We start from the raw sequence: 15,826 nt of genomic DNA, 5'->3' as shown, positions 1-15,826 counted from the left end.
ATGCTGTGGAGTCGGAATAGCAAGCACACGCTGAACTAAAAAAGAAGTGGTCAGGCAGTAAGGTGGATGTGAAGCGGAGGACAGCTTCCCACCGCCAAAGTGTGGCCAAAAAAAGTCGGAAGAACCCCGTTCGAAGAGAGAATCGCTGCGATCATGGGTGACTGCTCTCTGAGGTGATGGGAGGACACATGGCTCACTATGATCACCCCACAAGGTTAATACCATGTATTTTTAGAACTCATAACAAATGTGTTCCTACAGTAACCTACACTCAGCCCTGAGAGATAAAGGTTCAGGCGTAAATATTGTATGTGTGGTATTTGTAATAAATCTTTTGAATTCAAATAGAAGTACATCAGCATAACATGCGTACGCCAGCCATGGAGTTGGCATGAGGCACCGCACATTTCCACGATCATGTCACTCTTGATACATCTGAACTTTATCGTGAAAAAGAACGGACACCACTTTTTTGTGCGTACGCACCTTTTGTACATGAGGCCCCAGGTCTCTACAGCGTGTCCTGGGTCGTCCCAGGGGTCTCCTCCCGCAACACCTCACCAGGGAGGCATCCTAATCATTTTGCAGCTAAATTGGACCCCGTTGAGCCTTTTTGAAATGTGATTTGTCAAAACAACTATAATAAAGTAATTGCATGTGCATTAGAGCTATCAGGCCTCAAGTCGAGAGGATCGGGGTTCAAATCTTGTCTCAGGTCTTCTTTCTACAGCAGTTAATTTTGGTTAATATGCTACCAAGGCTTAACACAGCTGTTTCTACAGTCTTTTCATTTGTGCTCCTCAATTTGTGTGTACCATTTTGTAACCGATTCAAATTTAGATGTATAAGAATAGCGCAATCATTAAATAAAACTGCAATAATGAAAAATGAAAATGTCCAAATCAGTCCTAGTTTCCCAAAAAATTACCAATATTTCACAAAAGATCTCTGTGTTTTTCTTCTTTATGTTCAACAAGCCCAGATTACTACTTCACACTAAGGACATTTGGAAACTGATGAGATCGTCATTACTTCTGTATACGTAATTATGTACACTTTTTATGACATTTTTGTTCGGTGTGAGGAGATCTTTAAAAATCTAAGCACTTAAAATATGCTTAGTCTCAATAAAGGTTCAACATTGCATACTCAAATATTTTTTAGCAACACTGTCAGTTATTCATTCAACTATCTTTATTTTTATGGTTGCTGTTTGCAGTGTAGAACTGTACTGCATCACAAGAGATGTCTCATAATTTGGTTACCTCAATTTGCTACGAGTCAAAAATATTAGTAACAGCTATGTAGTATAGTTCTGCACCACTGCAAACTACACTATTTACACCCATGGACATTTGAAACGAATACCTGTGTCAATCAGTGGTGACAATTCTCTTTGTTAAGGCAGCATACAGTATATGATACAGCTCATGTATTGGTTAATACAGTATTATCATGTTTAAGTGGTCATTGTGGCTTGTATTCATCCACTAAAATACTACTACATACTAAATGTTTTTCGAATCACAATTTCACTTTAGGTTATAATCTACAATACTGTTATTTCCAAACCATGTCCCCATAACTAACACTGTGTGTACTGTAATGTGCAGTTGAAATGATCACTGTTGAGACAAGAGATTTAGATTTTAGTCCAGAAATACAGTGGGGCAAAAAAGTTTAGTCAACCACCAATTGTGTCATTGCCAACAAAGAATTGAGATGAACTTTTGTTATTGACCAAATACCTATTTCCCACCATAATTTGCAAATAAATTCTTTAAAAATCAGATGTGATTTTCTGGATTTCTTTTCTCAGTTTGTCTCTCACAGGTGAGGTATACCCATGATGAAGATTACAGGCCTCTCTCATCTTTTTAGGTGACGGACTTAATACTTTTTTGCCCCACTTTAAATACCACACTTTCCACTGACTGAAAAAGTTGACGCAATAATTAAACATGGGGACAGAGTAACACACACACAGAGTTGCACATACTATAGTAAATAAAATTTTATTTTTGTGATTCAGACCTACAGGCAAAATGAATTAAAACTAAGAATGACCTTGGTGTGCCTCAGTCCATTATCATTTCAGTCAACAGTCAGATTTTAATTTCAATAACTGCTCCTGATGCTGAGGTAAGAAGCATAATAAATATCAAGGCTCCTCAGAATGCGTGTCTGTGGTCTAATGGTCAACATGAATACGGAGGCTCATTTACGCTGGACTTGTGTGAACGACGAGGGAAGCTGGATTGGATGGACGGATTTCTTACGGGATTCCGGTGACACCCTCTGGACCGCTGTGGGCAGCAGTTGGTTGCGTTTGATGATCTGCAAGGCCAGCTGAGTATTCCCTGAAGACATGGACAGAGATGATCAGTTTTGAGGCCTAACTCATGCACTGAACTAACTAACATGCTGTGTGCAATGGTTTGTCTCTGACACTGCTTTTACCTTTGCAACATTAATACACACACAGTAGTATCAATGTAGAGCGTTCCCGTGCTATTTGCCTAGCTGCCAATAGAGAAAATCTGCAAATAATTGACACCCACGGCATGACGGTTTATGATGCCAAAAGATGGTAGAAAATCACAACTTATCTATTAGGAAGGGCTATGGCCTGAGCATAAATGAAGTTCCTCACCTCACTTTAACTGTTCCTCGTCACCAAGATGCCACAAGGTGGTAGTAACCCAGCATATTCACAGTCACCTATTTGTGTATTATTATTATTTTTTTAATAGATATATATACATTTGCTGATTTTGTGCTCAGACCAAAGCCATGTTTAATATAAAAACACTACTTGGCACCATTGCACCTTAGTGCCTAGCAACTGTGTTGCATTGAAGGAGGAGCTTAATTTAGCTGCCGTCTTGTGGCATCGCCATACAATGGTGCCTTGAGATGAGTTTAATTCGTTCCTAGGCCATGCTCATAACTCAAAACACTCCTCTCAATTTTTCCCCCCCCCACATTAAAATTAATGGAAATACTATTAATCTGTTCCAGCAAAAAAAAAAATTGCAATGATTCTTTAATGAGGAAAAATAGCACTAATATCATATAGAGATGGGTGTTATCTAGTGGTGGGCAAAAGATTAAAAGCTTCTCGACTTCAGTGACGGTGACATCTGGTGGACAACTGTAGCCATAGCAACCTCCAAAGAGCTCGACTGAAGCACTGGCACCGTTTCCCATGACAGCAAGAAAAGTTCAGAAAAGTCTGAATGGTCATTCAAGTGTTTTGTTCATTCATACCAAATAATGATTATATCGTCATTACAATAAAATATGCAGATGCTCTCCCCTATACTCTAAAACACAGTTCGGATTAACCCAAAGAATAAATGCTAATTATATTAAATGTTGGTTAAGGGTTTATTTAAAGCGTTGAGCTTTATTTAAAAACTGTACTAAAAGTCCCTAACAGGATTAGAGATCCTTCCTACTTTTGGAAATGATCATGGTGTGTGAATTCAGAAACAGTGTTTTTTGTGTGTGGTGTTTTTAAGGAAAACCTTTCAAAGATAATGGTTTGTCATTTGGGGACTTGTATGGTTGACTTGCCAAAATACTCTCACTCTCCAAATCTCTATCTCCTCACAACCTCATTTTGAAGCATAATGATGCATCTTATATAACTAGTATGGCGCCAAAGCACTCAAATCTGTCAAGCCTGTCAAGCTGTCATTGGCTCAGAATGCGTGGAAACGCCATGAGCCAATGAAAAACTTTGAAACATTTTCACTCTCTGTGACACGCCCACAGCGTCTGCAAGCTGAAAGAATGCCTCAATTCTTGACCATTTTGAAGCCTGATTTTACATACTTTGCAATATTTTTATCCATTCATTCATTGTCCAGCTTATTAACAACTCTTCTCTGTGATGTGTCAAATTTACAAGAGATTTGTTTCCCTCCTGTTTGGTCGCACTTTAAAAGCAGTGGTTCCCTACCATGGCTTTGTGAAACGGCCATTTGGTACCAGGCTGCACAGATAAAAAAAATTGTGTGTGTGTGTGTGTAGCGGAGCAAGAGATGGGGCACCCTGGTGGCAGCACCAAAATGCAGATTAGCAGTTTTGCATCACGAGTAACGTAGTTGTCCTACTGGTGCACAGAAACATCAAACAATAGTGGAAAAAATATATATATTTGTAAAACAGTCGCTCTACAAGTGCACTGACTTGTCCTGTTAGTGAGGACAAAGCATACTAGTACATGAACTTTAAGATGAATATCAAGGTGATGGAACAAATGCTGCACTGTAATGTTATGTCGAGGAGATGCAAACCATAATGTTTCCTCCGTGTCTTGTTTTATGGATTATGCACAAATTTGTGAATGCCACAGCTGCTGACAACAAGGACTGTTTGGAAGAAAAGCTAATTGCAGAGTGAACACGGTCTAAAATTAGAGGTGGCAACTGACCATTCTGTAGCTCCAAGTAGACTCCGAGCAGAATGGCTTCTGGTGGAATCTCCTTAGTGTTCAACATGGATGCAGCCTGAGAAAGACAGCAAACAAGATGAAGTGAACTTGGCAAAGCAAACTCAGAGGCAAGTAAATTCATCAGAACAATCTGCTTTTGAGGAACAAGATTTCCTGGGGAAACTACATTCTATGCGGGAATGAATTTAAACTACAGTACTGTGGCACAGACAAATAAAATAAAGAAATGTTGGAAAAGTACAATTAGTGCCATTTGATTTGAACTTCAAGGACCAACTGCTGTCAGGTGACTATTGACCGCCACGGTTACCTGTTGAAGGCACTTGCGGGCTTTGTCATATTCGCTTCGTAAGCAGTACGTGCTGCCCAGGTTGAAGAGCATCATGGCCCGAGCTGAAGTCACACTGCTGGGATAACAGAGAGGGGTCTGCTTGCCAGCTGCAAAGACAGGAAATACACAAACAATTTATAAAAAAAAAAAAAAAAAAGAAAAAAAAATACATCTCTTCCTTGATCATGTGTTTTGCACAGTATGTCAGTGGCAAATGCTGCTATTTATAGTTATTCCTAAAAGTACTAGGATTCGTCATTATATTTGGGTTGGTGTGGGAAAAGGTCAAAGTAAAATGTACTTACAAGATTCAACCGTTTCATCTCCTTTATCAGAACCTGCTGAGAAAAACAAGATGCAATTCAAATTTACTTGTCGGAAAATTCTTAAAGGGTGAGTAATTAATCAAGAATGACATCTGGAAAAAGCAAAATGAGCCTACAGACAATGCTGAAAATGAATTTGATTAAAAACATGCCAGGTTTAAGATATAAAACAAAAAGATCAAGATCAATCATTTCAAAACTTTTTCTAACAATAATGTGACCTATAATTTGTACAACTCAATTCAAACGGAAATCTTTTAGACGGGAAGTAAAATTAAAAAAACCTATGTGGTTCCACAAGTGGGCACAAAGCCTACTAGAACAGCTGAACTTTATTTGGGGTTAATCAGTGGCACTTTAAACGATGGCAGTTGCGTGCCGACTCCCATTTAACACGAGTTTGAAAGTAATTGGTCAATTCTGAACAGATCCCCAGTTATAAGAGGGCGAGTCGGAGGGGGTTCAGTTTCTAGTCTCTTCCCTATGAATTTTTTTTAGAGGTTTATGAGCACAGACCTCCTCCATCGTGGAAAAATATCCATCAATCCATCAAAAAGTAAAATCTGAGAAACAATTAGCGGTGGGGGGGGGATTGGTGGGGGTTCTCTCGCACACACGCGGGCGCACACAGACACACTCTCTCGCTCTCTCTCTATATATACATATATTATATGCCGTGGGTACAGAAAGTATTGAGACCCCCCTTAAATTTTTCACTGTGTTATATTGCAGCCATTTGCTAAAATCATTTAAGTTCATTTTTTTCCCTCATTAATGTACACACAGCACCCCATATTGACATAAAAAAAACAGAATTGTTGAAATATTTGCAGATTTATTAAAAAGAAAAACTGAAATATCACACAGCCATAAGTATTCAGGCCCTTTGCTCAGTATTTAGTAGAAGCACCCTTTTGAGCAACAACAGCCATGAGTCTTTTTGGTAATGATGCAATGAGTTTTTCACACCTGGATTTGGGGATTCTCTGCCATTCCTCCTTGCAGATCCTCTCCAGTTCTGTCAGATTGAATGGTGAATGTTGGTGGACAGCCATTTTCATGTCTCTCCAGAGATGCTCAATTGGGTTTAAGTCAGTGCTCTGGCTGGGGCATTTAAGAACAGTCACGGAGTTGTTCTGAAGCCACTCCTTCGTTATTTTAGCTGTGTGCTTAGGGTCATTGTCTTGTTGTCCTGAGCAGGTTTTTGTCCAGGATATCGCTGTACTTGGCCAAATTCTTCTTTCCTTCGATTGCAACCAGTCGTCCTGTCCCTGCAGCTGAAAAACACCCCCAACAGCATGTTGCTTCCACCGCCATGCTTCACTGTTGAGACCGTATTGGACAGGTGATGAGCAGTGCCTGGTTTTCTCCATACATACCGCTTAGAATTAAGGCCAAAAAGTTCTATCTTGGTCTCATCAGACCAGAGAATCTTATTTCTCACCATCTTGGAATCCTTCAGATGGTTTTTAGCAAACTCCATGCGGGCTTTCATGTGTCTTGCACTGAGGAGAGGCTTCCGTCGGGTCACTCTGCCATAAAGCCAGGACTGGTGGAGGGCTGCCGTGATGGTTGACGTTCTAGAACTTTCTCCCATCTCCCGACTGCATCTTTGGAGCTCAGCCACAGTGATCTTTGGGTTCTTCTTTACCTCTCTCACCAAGACTCTTCTCCCCCCATTGCTCAGTTTGGCCAGACGGCCAGCTCTAGGAAGGGTTCTGGTCGTCCCAAAGGTCGAACCTTAAGTGTAGCAGAAATTATTTTGTAACGTTGGCCAGATCGGTGCCTTGCCACAATTGTGTCTCTGAGCTCTTCAGACAGTTTCTTTGACATCGTGATTCTCATTTGCTCTGGAATGCACTATGAGCTGTAAGGTCATATAGAGACAGGTGTCTGGATTTCCTAATCAAGTCCAATCAGTATAATCAAACACAGCTGGACTCCAATGAAGCTGTAGAACCATCTCAAGGATGATCAGAAGAAATGGACAGCACCAGCGTTAACTATGAGTGTCACAACAAAGGGTCTGAATACTTATGGCTGTGTGATATTCACGTTTTTCGTTTTTAATAAAACCTCAAAAATTTCAAAGAATTCTGTTTTTTTTCTGTCAATATGGAGTGCTTTATGTACAATGAGGAAAAAAATGAACTTAAATGATTTGAGCAAATGGCTGCAATATAACAAAGTGAAAGATTTAAGGGGGTCTGAATACTTTCCGTACCCACTGTATATATGCATTACATAAATGAATAATATAACAAGTTACACAACTAATGTTGACTACGTCAGTAACAGACCTGCAAACACCAAAGGCATGAAAAAGGTGACCAAAAAAAAAAAACGTAGGGGAAGGTCTGGGGGGATCCCCCGGACCCCCGCAGAGAATTATTTTGATTTTAACAAATCTGGAAAAAAATTGTTAAAAAAGAAAACTTATTTATACCGCTCACGTACATGTTGATATACAAATTTAAGATTCAAATGAAATTTGCCTAATTTCTTTGCTTTTTTGTTTTTGCCTCCAACTCCACCTGCACCTGATGCCAGCTTCAAGTTGTGCCACATCCTTCTCTTTAAGCACTCTCATTCATTTATTTTTTCACTATTACCAACTTCAAAGGCCAATCCCAAATCCATCCTCCAGGAAAATATGAATACAATATTTTTCAGTTTTTATTTATTATTTATAATAAAGCATATTTGCGCCGCCCGGAACCATTTGGCTACTGTCCATGTTGACCACACGGACATTTGTTCCAGACAGATGCAATGTTGGGCCCGTGAAAACATTGCCAAAAATGACAGAGGAGCATTTGTAAGAGATTAAGACACTATTAAATGTGTAATGTACATATAACATGTATGAGTGAGCTGAATGGTAGTTTGCTGTTTTTCATAAAATGGGAATCGCTAGCGCGTTAATGCTAATCATGAATGCTAACCGTTTAACAAAGGCTGATTTTGTTGTCGCAAATTCTGTTGCAAATTTATATCATACACTTAGTACAAACATATAAAGTTTATGGATAGAGGTCCAGCCCTCGTAAATGATAAAATGCATGTTAGTAGTAACAAAATTTTTAAAAATGGTTTTGGGAGGGTGATTACTCGAGTGCGCCACGAAATATCTGGGGAACAATTTGAAAGAAAATTTCTGTTGAGACATTTTTATGCCGATTAAAATTAAATTGGCATGCTGATTCCAAAATTGCAGTCATTTTGTTTTCTAGCACATCAAGTTTTTTTCTCCACAGCTTACCCTCTAAATAAGCAAAATTCCACTGATTAGCTGTACTAAGACTTGCCAGCTGATTGTGATTAGAATCATCTACAGCTACTTGTTTGTGCAGTCACTATTGAGACAGTGCGGTGAGAGGTGTGTGCAGCTCCCAAGAGTTCAGTACGATCAATATCTGCAAACAGAAAGCTAGCATAGTAGGAATTAAGAGGATTTGTGCTGGCTTTTGTCTTAGCCTTGTAACAATGGGCATACCGTTGTTGTATTTTGTTTTATGCCTTTTTTTTAGTTTTCAAAGCTTGTAACTATTCCATCTTACTGTTTTATTTACATAGCTATATATTTCTTTTGTTCCACTTCCTTCTCACTTTGTTCAAAAACTTGACGTTTTCATCAGATCAGTTTTGGATTGCGCAAGCCAAAAATTTGTTAAAAACAGCTGTCAGACCTAACTCAACAAAAATTGTGTTCCCCAGTGCGATTCCAAAAAGATTAGATAGTGACAGCCCTAGTACAGTAATATGAGTGCATATGGCCACGAAAAAAGTGCTTCAATATAACGGACAATTGGCATTAACGGACGACCACCCGCCCCTATTCGTCTGTTAAAACGAGGTTACACTGTATTTGTGTAATAAATATGTAAACTGTAACCAACTACATTTCCAAAGTAATGTTCCCAACAGTGCTTATAATGCGAAAAGCAGCAGACCTGGGTCTTGCTCACTAGTCAGCACCCCAATTGACACATCAGTGACATTGTCTGGGTTGAGGTGCATGATGGCATCGGAGATTCTCTCCAATGAAATGAGGGCCTCGGCTGCATAGAGATGACCGAGGAACCTGAAGACAGAAGAGAATGATTCAAATCAAGATGCTACAGTGGTTGGGTTATGAGGTCAAGAAGCACTTTGCAAAACTTCCTGAGCGCTAGAGAAAGCCAAACATAGAACTTACTTGAGCGAGCCTGACACCTTGGCTTGATGAAGCAGTTTCTCAGCATGGTTTAAAGCCATCAGGTTGTCTCCTAGTGCTAATGCCACATAGGCACTACACGCCAAGATGGAACACCTACATATTAAACATAGCATTAGTACTGTATTTGCTTAGCCACAGGAAGATACAGATCCGTTAGTCAAAGTACCTGAGGTTTTCCACTTCCTGCTTTCTGAGAGGAGATGATGGTGCTGCAGAGAGTAATCTGTCAGCCTCCTGACCTTTCCCACTGCAAATCAGATGACGTTAATCAGAACACAAGATTGAGAAATATGAGCGCAGTTTCCAATGTTAACAAGCATACAACACACATTAAGGAAATTCACTCAAACTTGTCATTTGCTTGTCCTGAAAAAAGATAATTGTGGAAATACCTGTTCATATTGTAAGCGTCATGCACTTGTAAAATAAATGCATATATAGTGGGTACGGAAAGTATTCAGACCCCCTTAAATATTGCACTCTTTGTTATATTGCAGCCATTTGCTAAAATAACTTTTCCCCAGCACCCCATATTGACATACAAAAACGGAATTGTTGAAATTTTTGCAGATTAAAAAAAAACAAGTGAAATATCACACAGCCATAAGTATTCTGACCCTTTGCTGTGACACTCATATTTAACTCAGGTGCTATCCATTTCTTCTGATCATCCTTGAGATGGTTCGACACCTTCATTGGAGTCCAGCTGCGTTTGATTGAACTGACTGGACTTGATCAGGAAAGCCACACACCTGTCTATATAAGACCTTACAGCTCACAGTGCATGTCAGAGAATCAAATGAGAATCAAATGAGAATCAAATGAGAATCATGAGGTCAAAGGAACTGCCTGAAGACCTCAGAGACAGAATTGTGGAAAGGCACATATCTGGCCAAGGTTACAAAAAAATTTCTGCTGCTCTTAAGGTTCCTAACAGTACAGCGGCCTCCATAATCCTTAAATGGAAGACGTTTGGGACGACCAGGACCCTTCCTAGAGCTGGCCGTACTGCCAAACTTGAGCAATCAGGGGAGAAGAGCCTTGGTGAGAGAGGTAAAGAAGAACCCAAAGATCACTGTGGCTGAGCTCCAGAGATGCAGTCGGGAGATGGGAGAAAGTTCTAGAAAGTCAACCATCATTGCAGGCCTCCACCAGTCGGGGCTTTATGGCAGAGTGGCCCGACGGAAGCCTCTCCTCAGTGCAAGACACATGAAAGCCCGCATGGAGTTTGCTAAAAAAAAAACACCTGAAGGACTCAAAGATGGTGAGAAATAAGATTCTCTGGTCTGATGAGACCAAGATAGAACTTTTTGGCCTTAACTCTAAGCGGTATGTGAGAAAACCGGACACTGCTCATTACCTGTCCAGTACAGTGAAACATGGTGGTGGCAGCAACATGCTGTGGGTGTGTTTTTCAGCTGCAGGGACAGGGAGATTGGTTGCAATCGAGGGAAAGATGAATGCGGCCAAGTACAGGGATATCCTGGACGAAAACCTTCTCCAGAGTGCTCAGGCACTCAGACAGGGTCGAAGGTTCACCTTCCAACAAGACAATAGTGATCGGACAAAGAACACTGGTGCGTCAGCACTGTGCCGAGCGCACAAGAGTGAAACCCCGTATTGGTGCGTGTAATGTATTAAGAAAAAAGTCATGTGACCGCTACAGGAAGTATGTCGTTTGGATGTGCTGCGACAAATTGTGTTTATAAGGAAACAAACTGTATCGACATGTTGCGGATTTGTTGGATGGAGTTTTGCTGTTGTTGTTGGATTTTGGCTTGCCCTCACCTTGTTCCACTGACTTCATGGATCGTTCCAAGACGTTTTCCCCAGTCTGGAATAATTTTGATCTTTTGACGCCAAATAAGGTAAATATTTTTCTCCTTTGGACATTGTTTACTGTTAGTTTTTAAATTACATAATATTATAATATTTTCTGGTAAGAGGTTTGAATTATTTTCAGATAAATTAACTTTTTATTTTATTGTAGGTGAAGTGACGGCTCTGCTCCACAGAGCTATTTTACATCCATAGGAGCACTTCATCATACATTTGTTCATAAACTAACGATTAACAAAGAATTATTTAAAAATATTTGTTAGGGGGCGGCACGGCGGCTGACTGGTTGGAGTGTCTGCCTCAGTTCTGAGGACCGGGGTTCAATCCCCGGCCCCGCCTGTGTGGAGTTTGCATTTTCTTCCCGTGCCTGCGTGGGTTTCCTCCCACATCCCAAAAACATGCATGCGAGGTTAATTGAAGACTCTAAATTGCCCGTAGGTGTGAATGTGAGTGCGAATGGTTGTTTGTTTGTATGTGCCCTGCGATTGGCTGGCAACTGGTTCAGGGTGTACCCCGCCTCCTGCCCGATGACAGCTGGGATAAGCTCCAGCACTCCCGCGACTCTTGTGAGGATAAGCGGCTCAGAAAATGGATGGATATTTGTTAGGGCACAATCTCTGGAAACCTCTTGATATGGAGGTTGAGGAGAACAAGATGACCTCTAATACTACAGCTGATTCCATAATTGAAATCCAAGGTTATCTGGCTGAAAGCAACACACCCAGAACACAAGACCCGTCACAATATTGGGAAAAATAACCAGAAAACATATCCACACCGTTATCAAGTCGCAGTTAAATTTTTATGCTCACCATCTTCATCTGTACCCTGTGAAAGAGTTTTTGCTAAAGGCACGGGAACTGGTGTCTAAGAGGAGAAATCGCTTTGGAGCAAAGAAACTTCGAAAACTTTTGTTCCTCAATAAAAATGCATAAATGAATACATTTTTTGTCTGTTATTTCGTATGATTGAACACTGAAGTTAACAAAATTCCATAAGTTACAAATTTTAACTGAATTTTATGAGACAAATTTGCTATATTTTACATAACCACTCATTTTAGCATTTACACAAACAAGGTTTAAAGCAAATTTTAAACTCTTCTCAAACAACCCAGCAAACAAATTGAGCAAATGAAATTATACAATGCGATCATATTTTAAGTAAAGGACTAGCGATTAAATATTTTACAGGCTGATGTTGGGTTTGTAGCTGTAAGCTTTTCCATCTTATTTCCATTTTGTTGACCATCAATGATTTTAGAACTACTGCAGGCGTCACCATTGAGTGATCAACACAGTGTCAATACATTGCCGACACAGTTTGTGCAGTGTGTCAATACACTCCTTGAGGTCTCATCATCCCATCACTACAATGACCCTAAGCACACAGCTAAAATAACGAAGGAGTGGCTTCAGAACAATTCCGTGAATGCCCCAGTCAGTGCACTGACTTAAACCCAATTGAGCATCTCTGGAGAGACCTGAAAATGGCTGTCCACCAACGTTCACCATCCAACCTAACAGAACTGGAGAGGATCTGCAAGGCGGAATGGCAGAGCATCCCCAAATCCAGGTGTGAAAAACTTGTTGCATCATTTCCAAAAAGATTCATGGCTGTATTAGCTCAAAAGGGGGCTTCTACTAAATACTGAGTGAAGGGTCTGAATACTTATGGCTGTGTGATATTTCAGTTTTTCTTTTTTAATAAATCTGCAAAAATTTCAACAAATCTGTTTTTTGCTGTCAAAATGGGGTACTGTGTGTACATTAATGAGTAGGAAAAAAATGATTTTAGCAAATGGCTGCTATATAACAAAGAGTGAAAGATTTAAGGGGCTCTGAATACTTTCCGTAAGTAATGTATGAATGCTGGCTTGATCATATGAATATATATATACTGTATATATCAAACATGCAAACACCAAAGGCATGAAAAAGGTGACATAAAAACACCGTAGGGGGGACTGGGGGGATCCCCAGAAAAATAAAATAAATTAAGAAATTTGGAAGACTATGAAGAGTACAGTAAGGCAAAATTTTAAAAAAATTCTTCATGCAGAAAAACATTTATTTACACCGCTCAAGTACATGTTGATGGATAAATTTAAGATAAAAATTAAATTTGCCTCATTTCTTTGCTTTTTTGTTTTGGCCTCCAACTTGAGCCAGGCCCATCTCCACCTGCACCTGATGCCTGCTTAAAGCTGTGCCACATGAATACCATCCTCCTCTTTAAGCACTCTCATTCTGGAAAAGACAACTAAAATCATTGTCTGTTTCAGGTCATTTGTCACTATTACCAACTTCAAAGGCTAATCCCCAGACATGCAAACACCAATGGCATGAAAAGGTGACCAAAAAAAAAAACTTTGTAGGGGGGGGTGTGGGGGGATCCCCCGGGCCCCCACAGAGATTTTTACATAAATTAAGCAATCTGGAGGACTCTGAAGAGTACAATAAGGCAAAATTTTCTTCATGCAGAAAACCATTTCTTTACACTGCTCAAGTACATGTTGCAGAAATGTAAGATTCAAATTAAATTTGCGTCATTTCTTGTCTTTTTTGTTCTGGCCTCTAACTTGAGCCAGCCACATCTCCACCTGCACCTGATGCCTGGTTAAAGCTGTGCCACATGAATATCATTATTCTGGAAAAGAATTGACTAAAATCATTGTCAGTTTCACTTAATTTTTCACTATTACCAACTTCAAAGGCTAATCCCAAATGCATCCTCCAGGAAAATATTAAGTATAGTATTTTTCCGTTTTTATTGGCCATTTCCGAATTTGAATTGAGTTCATTCTGTTGTGACATAATGCCTAACATCGATCCGTCGCTTAATAAATTTAACATTAACATTCGTAAACTAATACGATAATTGTAGGCGCATTTCCTACTTAATACAAGATGTACTAGCGGAGCAACTCTTGTCGCCGATGTTACGTGTGCTTCGCAGTAACACTGGTACCGCAACCAGGGCCATGACCTGCAGCACCTCAAAATACAAAAGACCAGTGCAACAAATACGACACAAGCTGATCTGATGAGCAAAAATGTAAACGTAAGACTAGCAATAGAGGATGTCCGCTGGGTAGAGTAGCCAAATATTGTACTCAAGTAAGAGTACTGTTACTTGACAATAATGTGACTCAAGTAAAAAGTAGTCCTCCAAAAATTACTTGAGTAAAAACTACACAGTGAATTACTCAAGTAAATAGTAACTTCAGATTTTTTTTTAAACCACAGCATGAACAACGAAAAAAAAAAAAAATTACAAAATAAAATGCAAATTCTGATGTTCCCGCATGTGTGTGCGTATGTGTATGCACAGTCAAAACTACAACAAAACATCTGCAATTTACTGCTTTCCAAAGTTATAAGTGAGGTTAAATATTCACGTTTGGGCAGACAGTGCCAGACAAATACAACAATACATGAAAGATCTTGTTTTTGTTGTCTAAATGTAAACAAGAGTAGCGCGCCGTTGCCTTCATGGTAAATATGGTCTTCCCGAAATGGTGGCCACTTAGGCACGACCATTAGCCGGGCTGGCTTATCTAGTGCCAATAACTATATAGGCGATTGATTTGCATGTATGATATATAGCTTTTGGATTTAAAAGTAGTGATAAGTCTCATGGTCATAGGGGCCTTAGAGGTGTATGTTCACAGTCTGGCCTCAGGGCTATCGATAAAACATATGCGACCCTGATCATCAAGGTTGCCCATCGATGGTCAAAAAAATATTGGTAAAAAGATATATGGGGCTAATCTTCACTACATCAAAGTTGTAGTGGTGCTAGCATCTATACTAACTTTACTGTTCTTTTTGTTTGCAGTGATTCTGTTCAGAGAATATTTATTTCAGAACCTGAGATCATAATATAGTCTAGTTGAACTCGTCTTCAGTTTTTAACTGGATATTAGCTACTTAGAAAATGATCAGATGTATTGTCGTGTAACTGTCTAAACTGTAGGGGAATCCCTACAGGAAAACAAAATTTGCTGTTGCTTGTTTATTTTGTTTATGTTGAACCAACCAAAAACAAACAAAACTCACGATACGCTTTCAGCACACTGCCATATATAATGTAAACTATTGTCCAATAAATAGTGGTATGTGCAGTTAGAGAAAAAAAGCAGGTGAACCCTAGGCCTGCCACAATTACTACAGTACAGTGGGTACGGAAAGTATTCAGACCCCCTTAAATTATATTGCAGCCATTTTCTAAAATAATTTAAGTTCATTTTTTTCCTCATTAATGTACACACAGCACCCATATTGACAGAAAAAAAACTGAATTGTTGAAATTTTTGCATATTTATTTAAAAAGAAAAAGTGAAATATCACACAGCCATAAGTATTCAGACCCTTTTGAGCTAATAGAGCCATGAGTCTTTTTGGGAATGATGCAACAAGTTTTTCACACCTGGATTTGGGAATCCTCTGCCATTCCACCTTGCAGATCCTCTCCAGTTCTGTCAGGTTAAATGGTGAACGTTGGTGGACAGTCATTTTCAGGTCTCTCCAGAGATGCTCAATTGGGTTTAAGTGAGGGCTCTAGCTTGGCCATTCAAGAACAGTCACTAAGTTGTTCTGGAGCCACTCCTTCGTTATTTTAGTTGTGTGCTTAGGGTCATTGTCTTG

At 39.6% G+C, this 15,826-nt stretch overlaps 2 protein-coding genes across 10 annotated transcripts in view; one reads left to right on the top strand and one right to left on the bottom strand.

Annotated features, from left to right (window-relative positions):
* tcaim (T cell activation inhibitor, mitochondrial) overlaps positions 1–1,790 on the top strand; it is a 33,926-nt gene extending 32,136 nt beyond the window's left edge. The window contains exon 12 of the transcript XR_009788804.1: positions 1–1,790. This exon is cut by the window's left edge and continues 601 nt beyond it. The gene's annotated coding sequence lies outside the window, so the exon portion shown is untranslated.
* A 199-nt stretch (positions 1,791–1,989) lies between these two features.
* cnot10 (CCR4-NOT transcription complex, subunit 10) overlaps positions 1,990–15,826 on the bottom strand; it is a 47,878-nt gene continuing 34,041 nt past the window's right edge. For 7 of the 9 annotated variants that reach the window (XM_061775389.1, XM_061775392.1, XM_061775391.1 and 4 more), the window contains 7 exons: positions 9,505–9,585; positions 9,318–9,431; positions 9,073–9,203; positions 5,099–5,134; positions 4,773–4,900; positions 4,442–4,517; positions 1,990–2,360 (listed from right to left, as the gene is read on the bottom strand). In XM_061775389.1, coding sequence (XP_061631373.1) covers positions 2,218–2,360; positions 4,442–4,517; positions 4,773–4,900; positions 5,099–5,134; positions 9,073–9,203; positions 9,318–9,431; positions 9,505–9,585 — 709 coding nt within the window. In that variant the 3' untranslated portion in view covers positions 1,990–2,217. The remainder of the gene's footprint in view (positions 2,361–4,441; positions 4,518–4,772; positions 4,901–5,098; positions 5,135–9,072; positions 9,204–9,317; positions 9,432–9,504; positions 9,586–15,826) is intronic. The other 2 variants (XM_061775390.1, XM_061775393.1) reach the window with 1 other exon arrangement.

Source organism: Phyllopteryx taeniolatus, chromosome 6, assembly GCF_024500385.1.
Source record: "Phyllopteryx taeniolatus isolate TA_2022b chromosome 6, UOR_Ptae_1.2, whole genome shotgun sequence".
NCBI lineage: Eukaryota > Metazoa > Chordata > Actinopteri > Syngnathiformes > Syngnathidae > Phyllopteryx > Phyllopteryx taeniolatus.
Note: the sequence above shows the minus strand (reverse complement) of the source record. Positions and strands in the feature narration are given on the sequence as shown.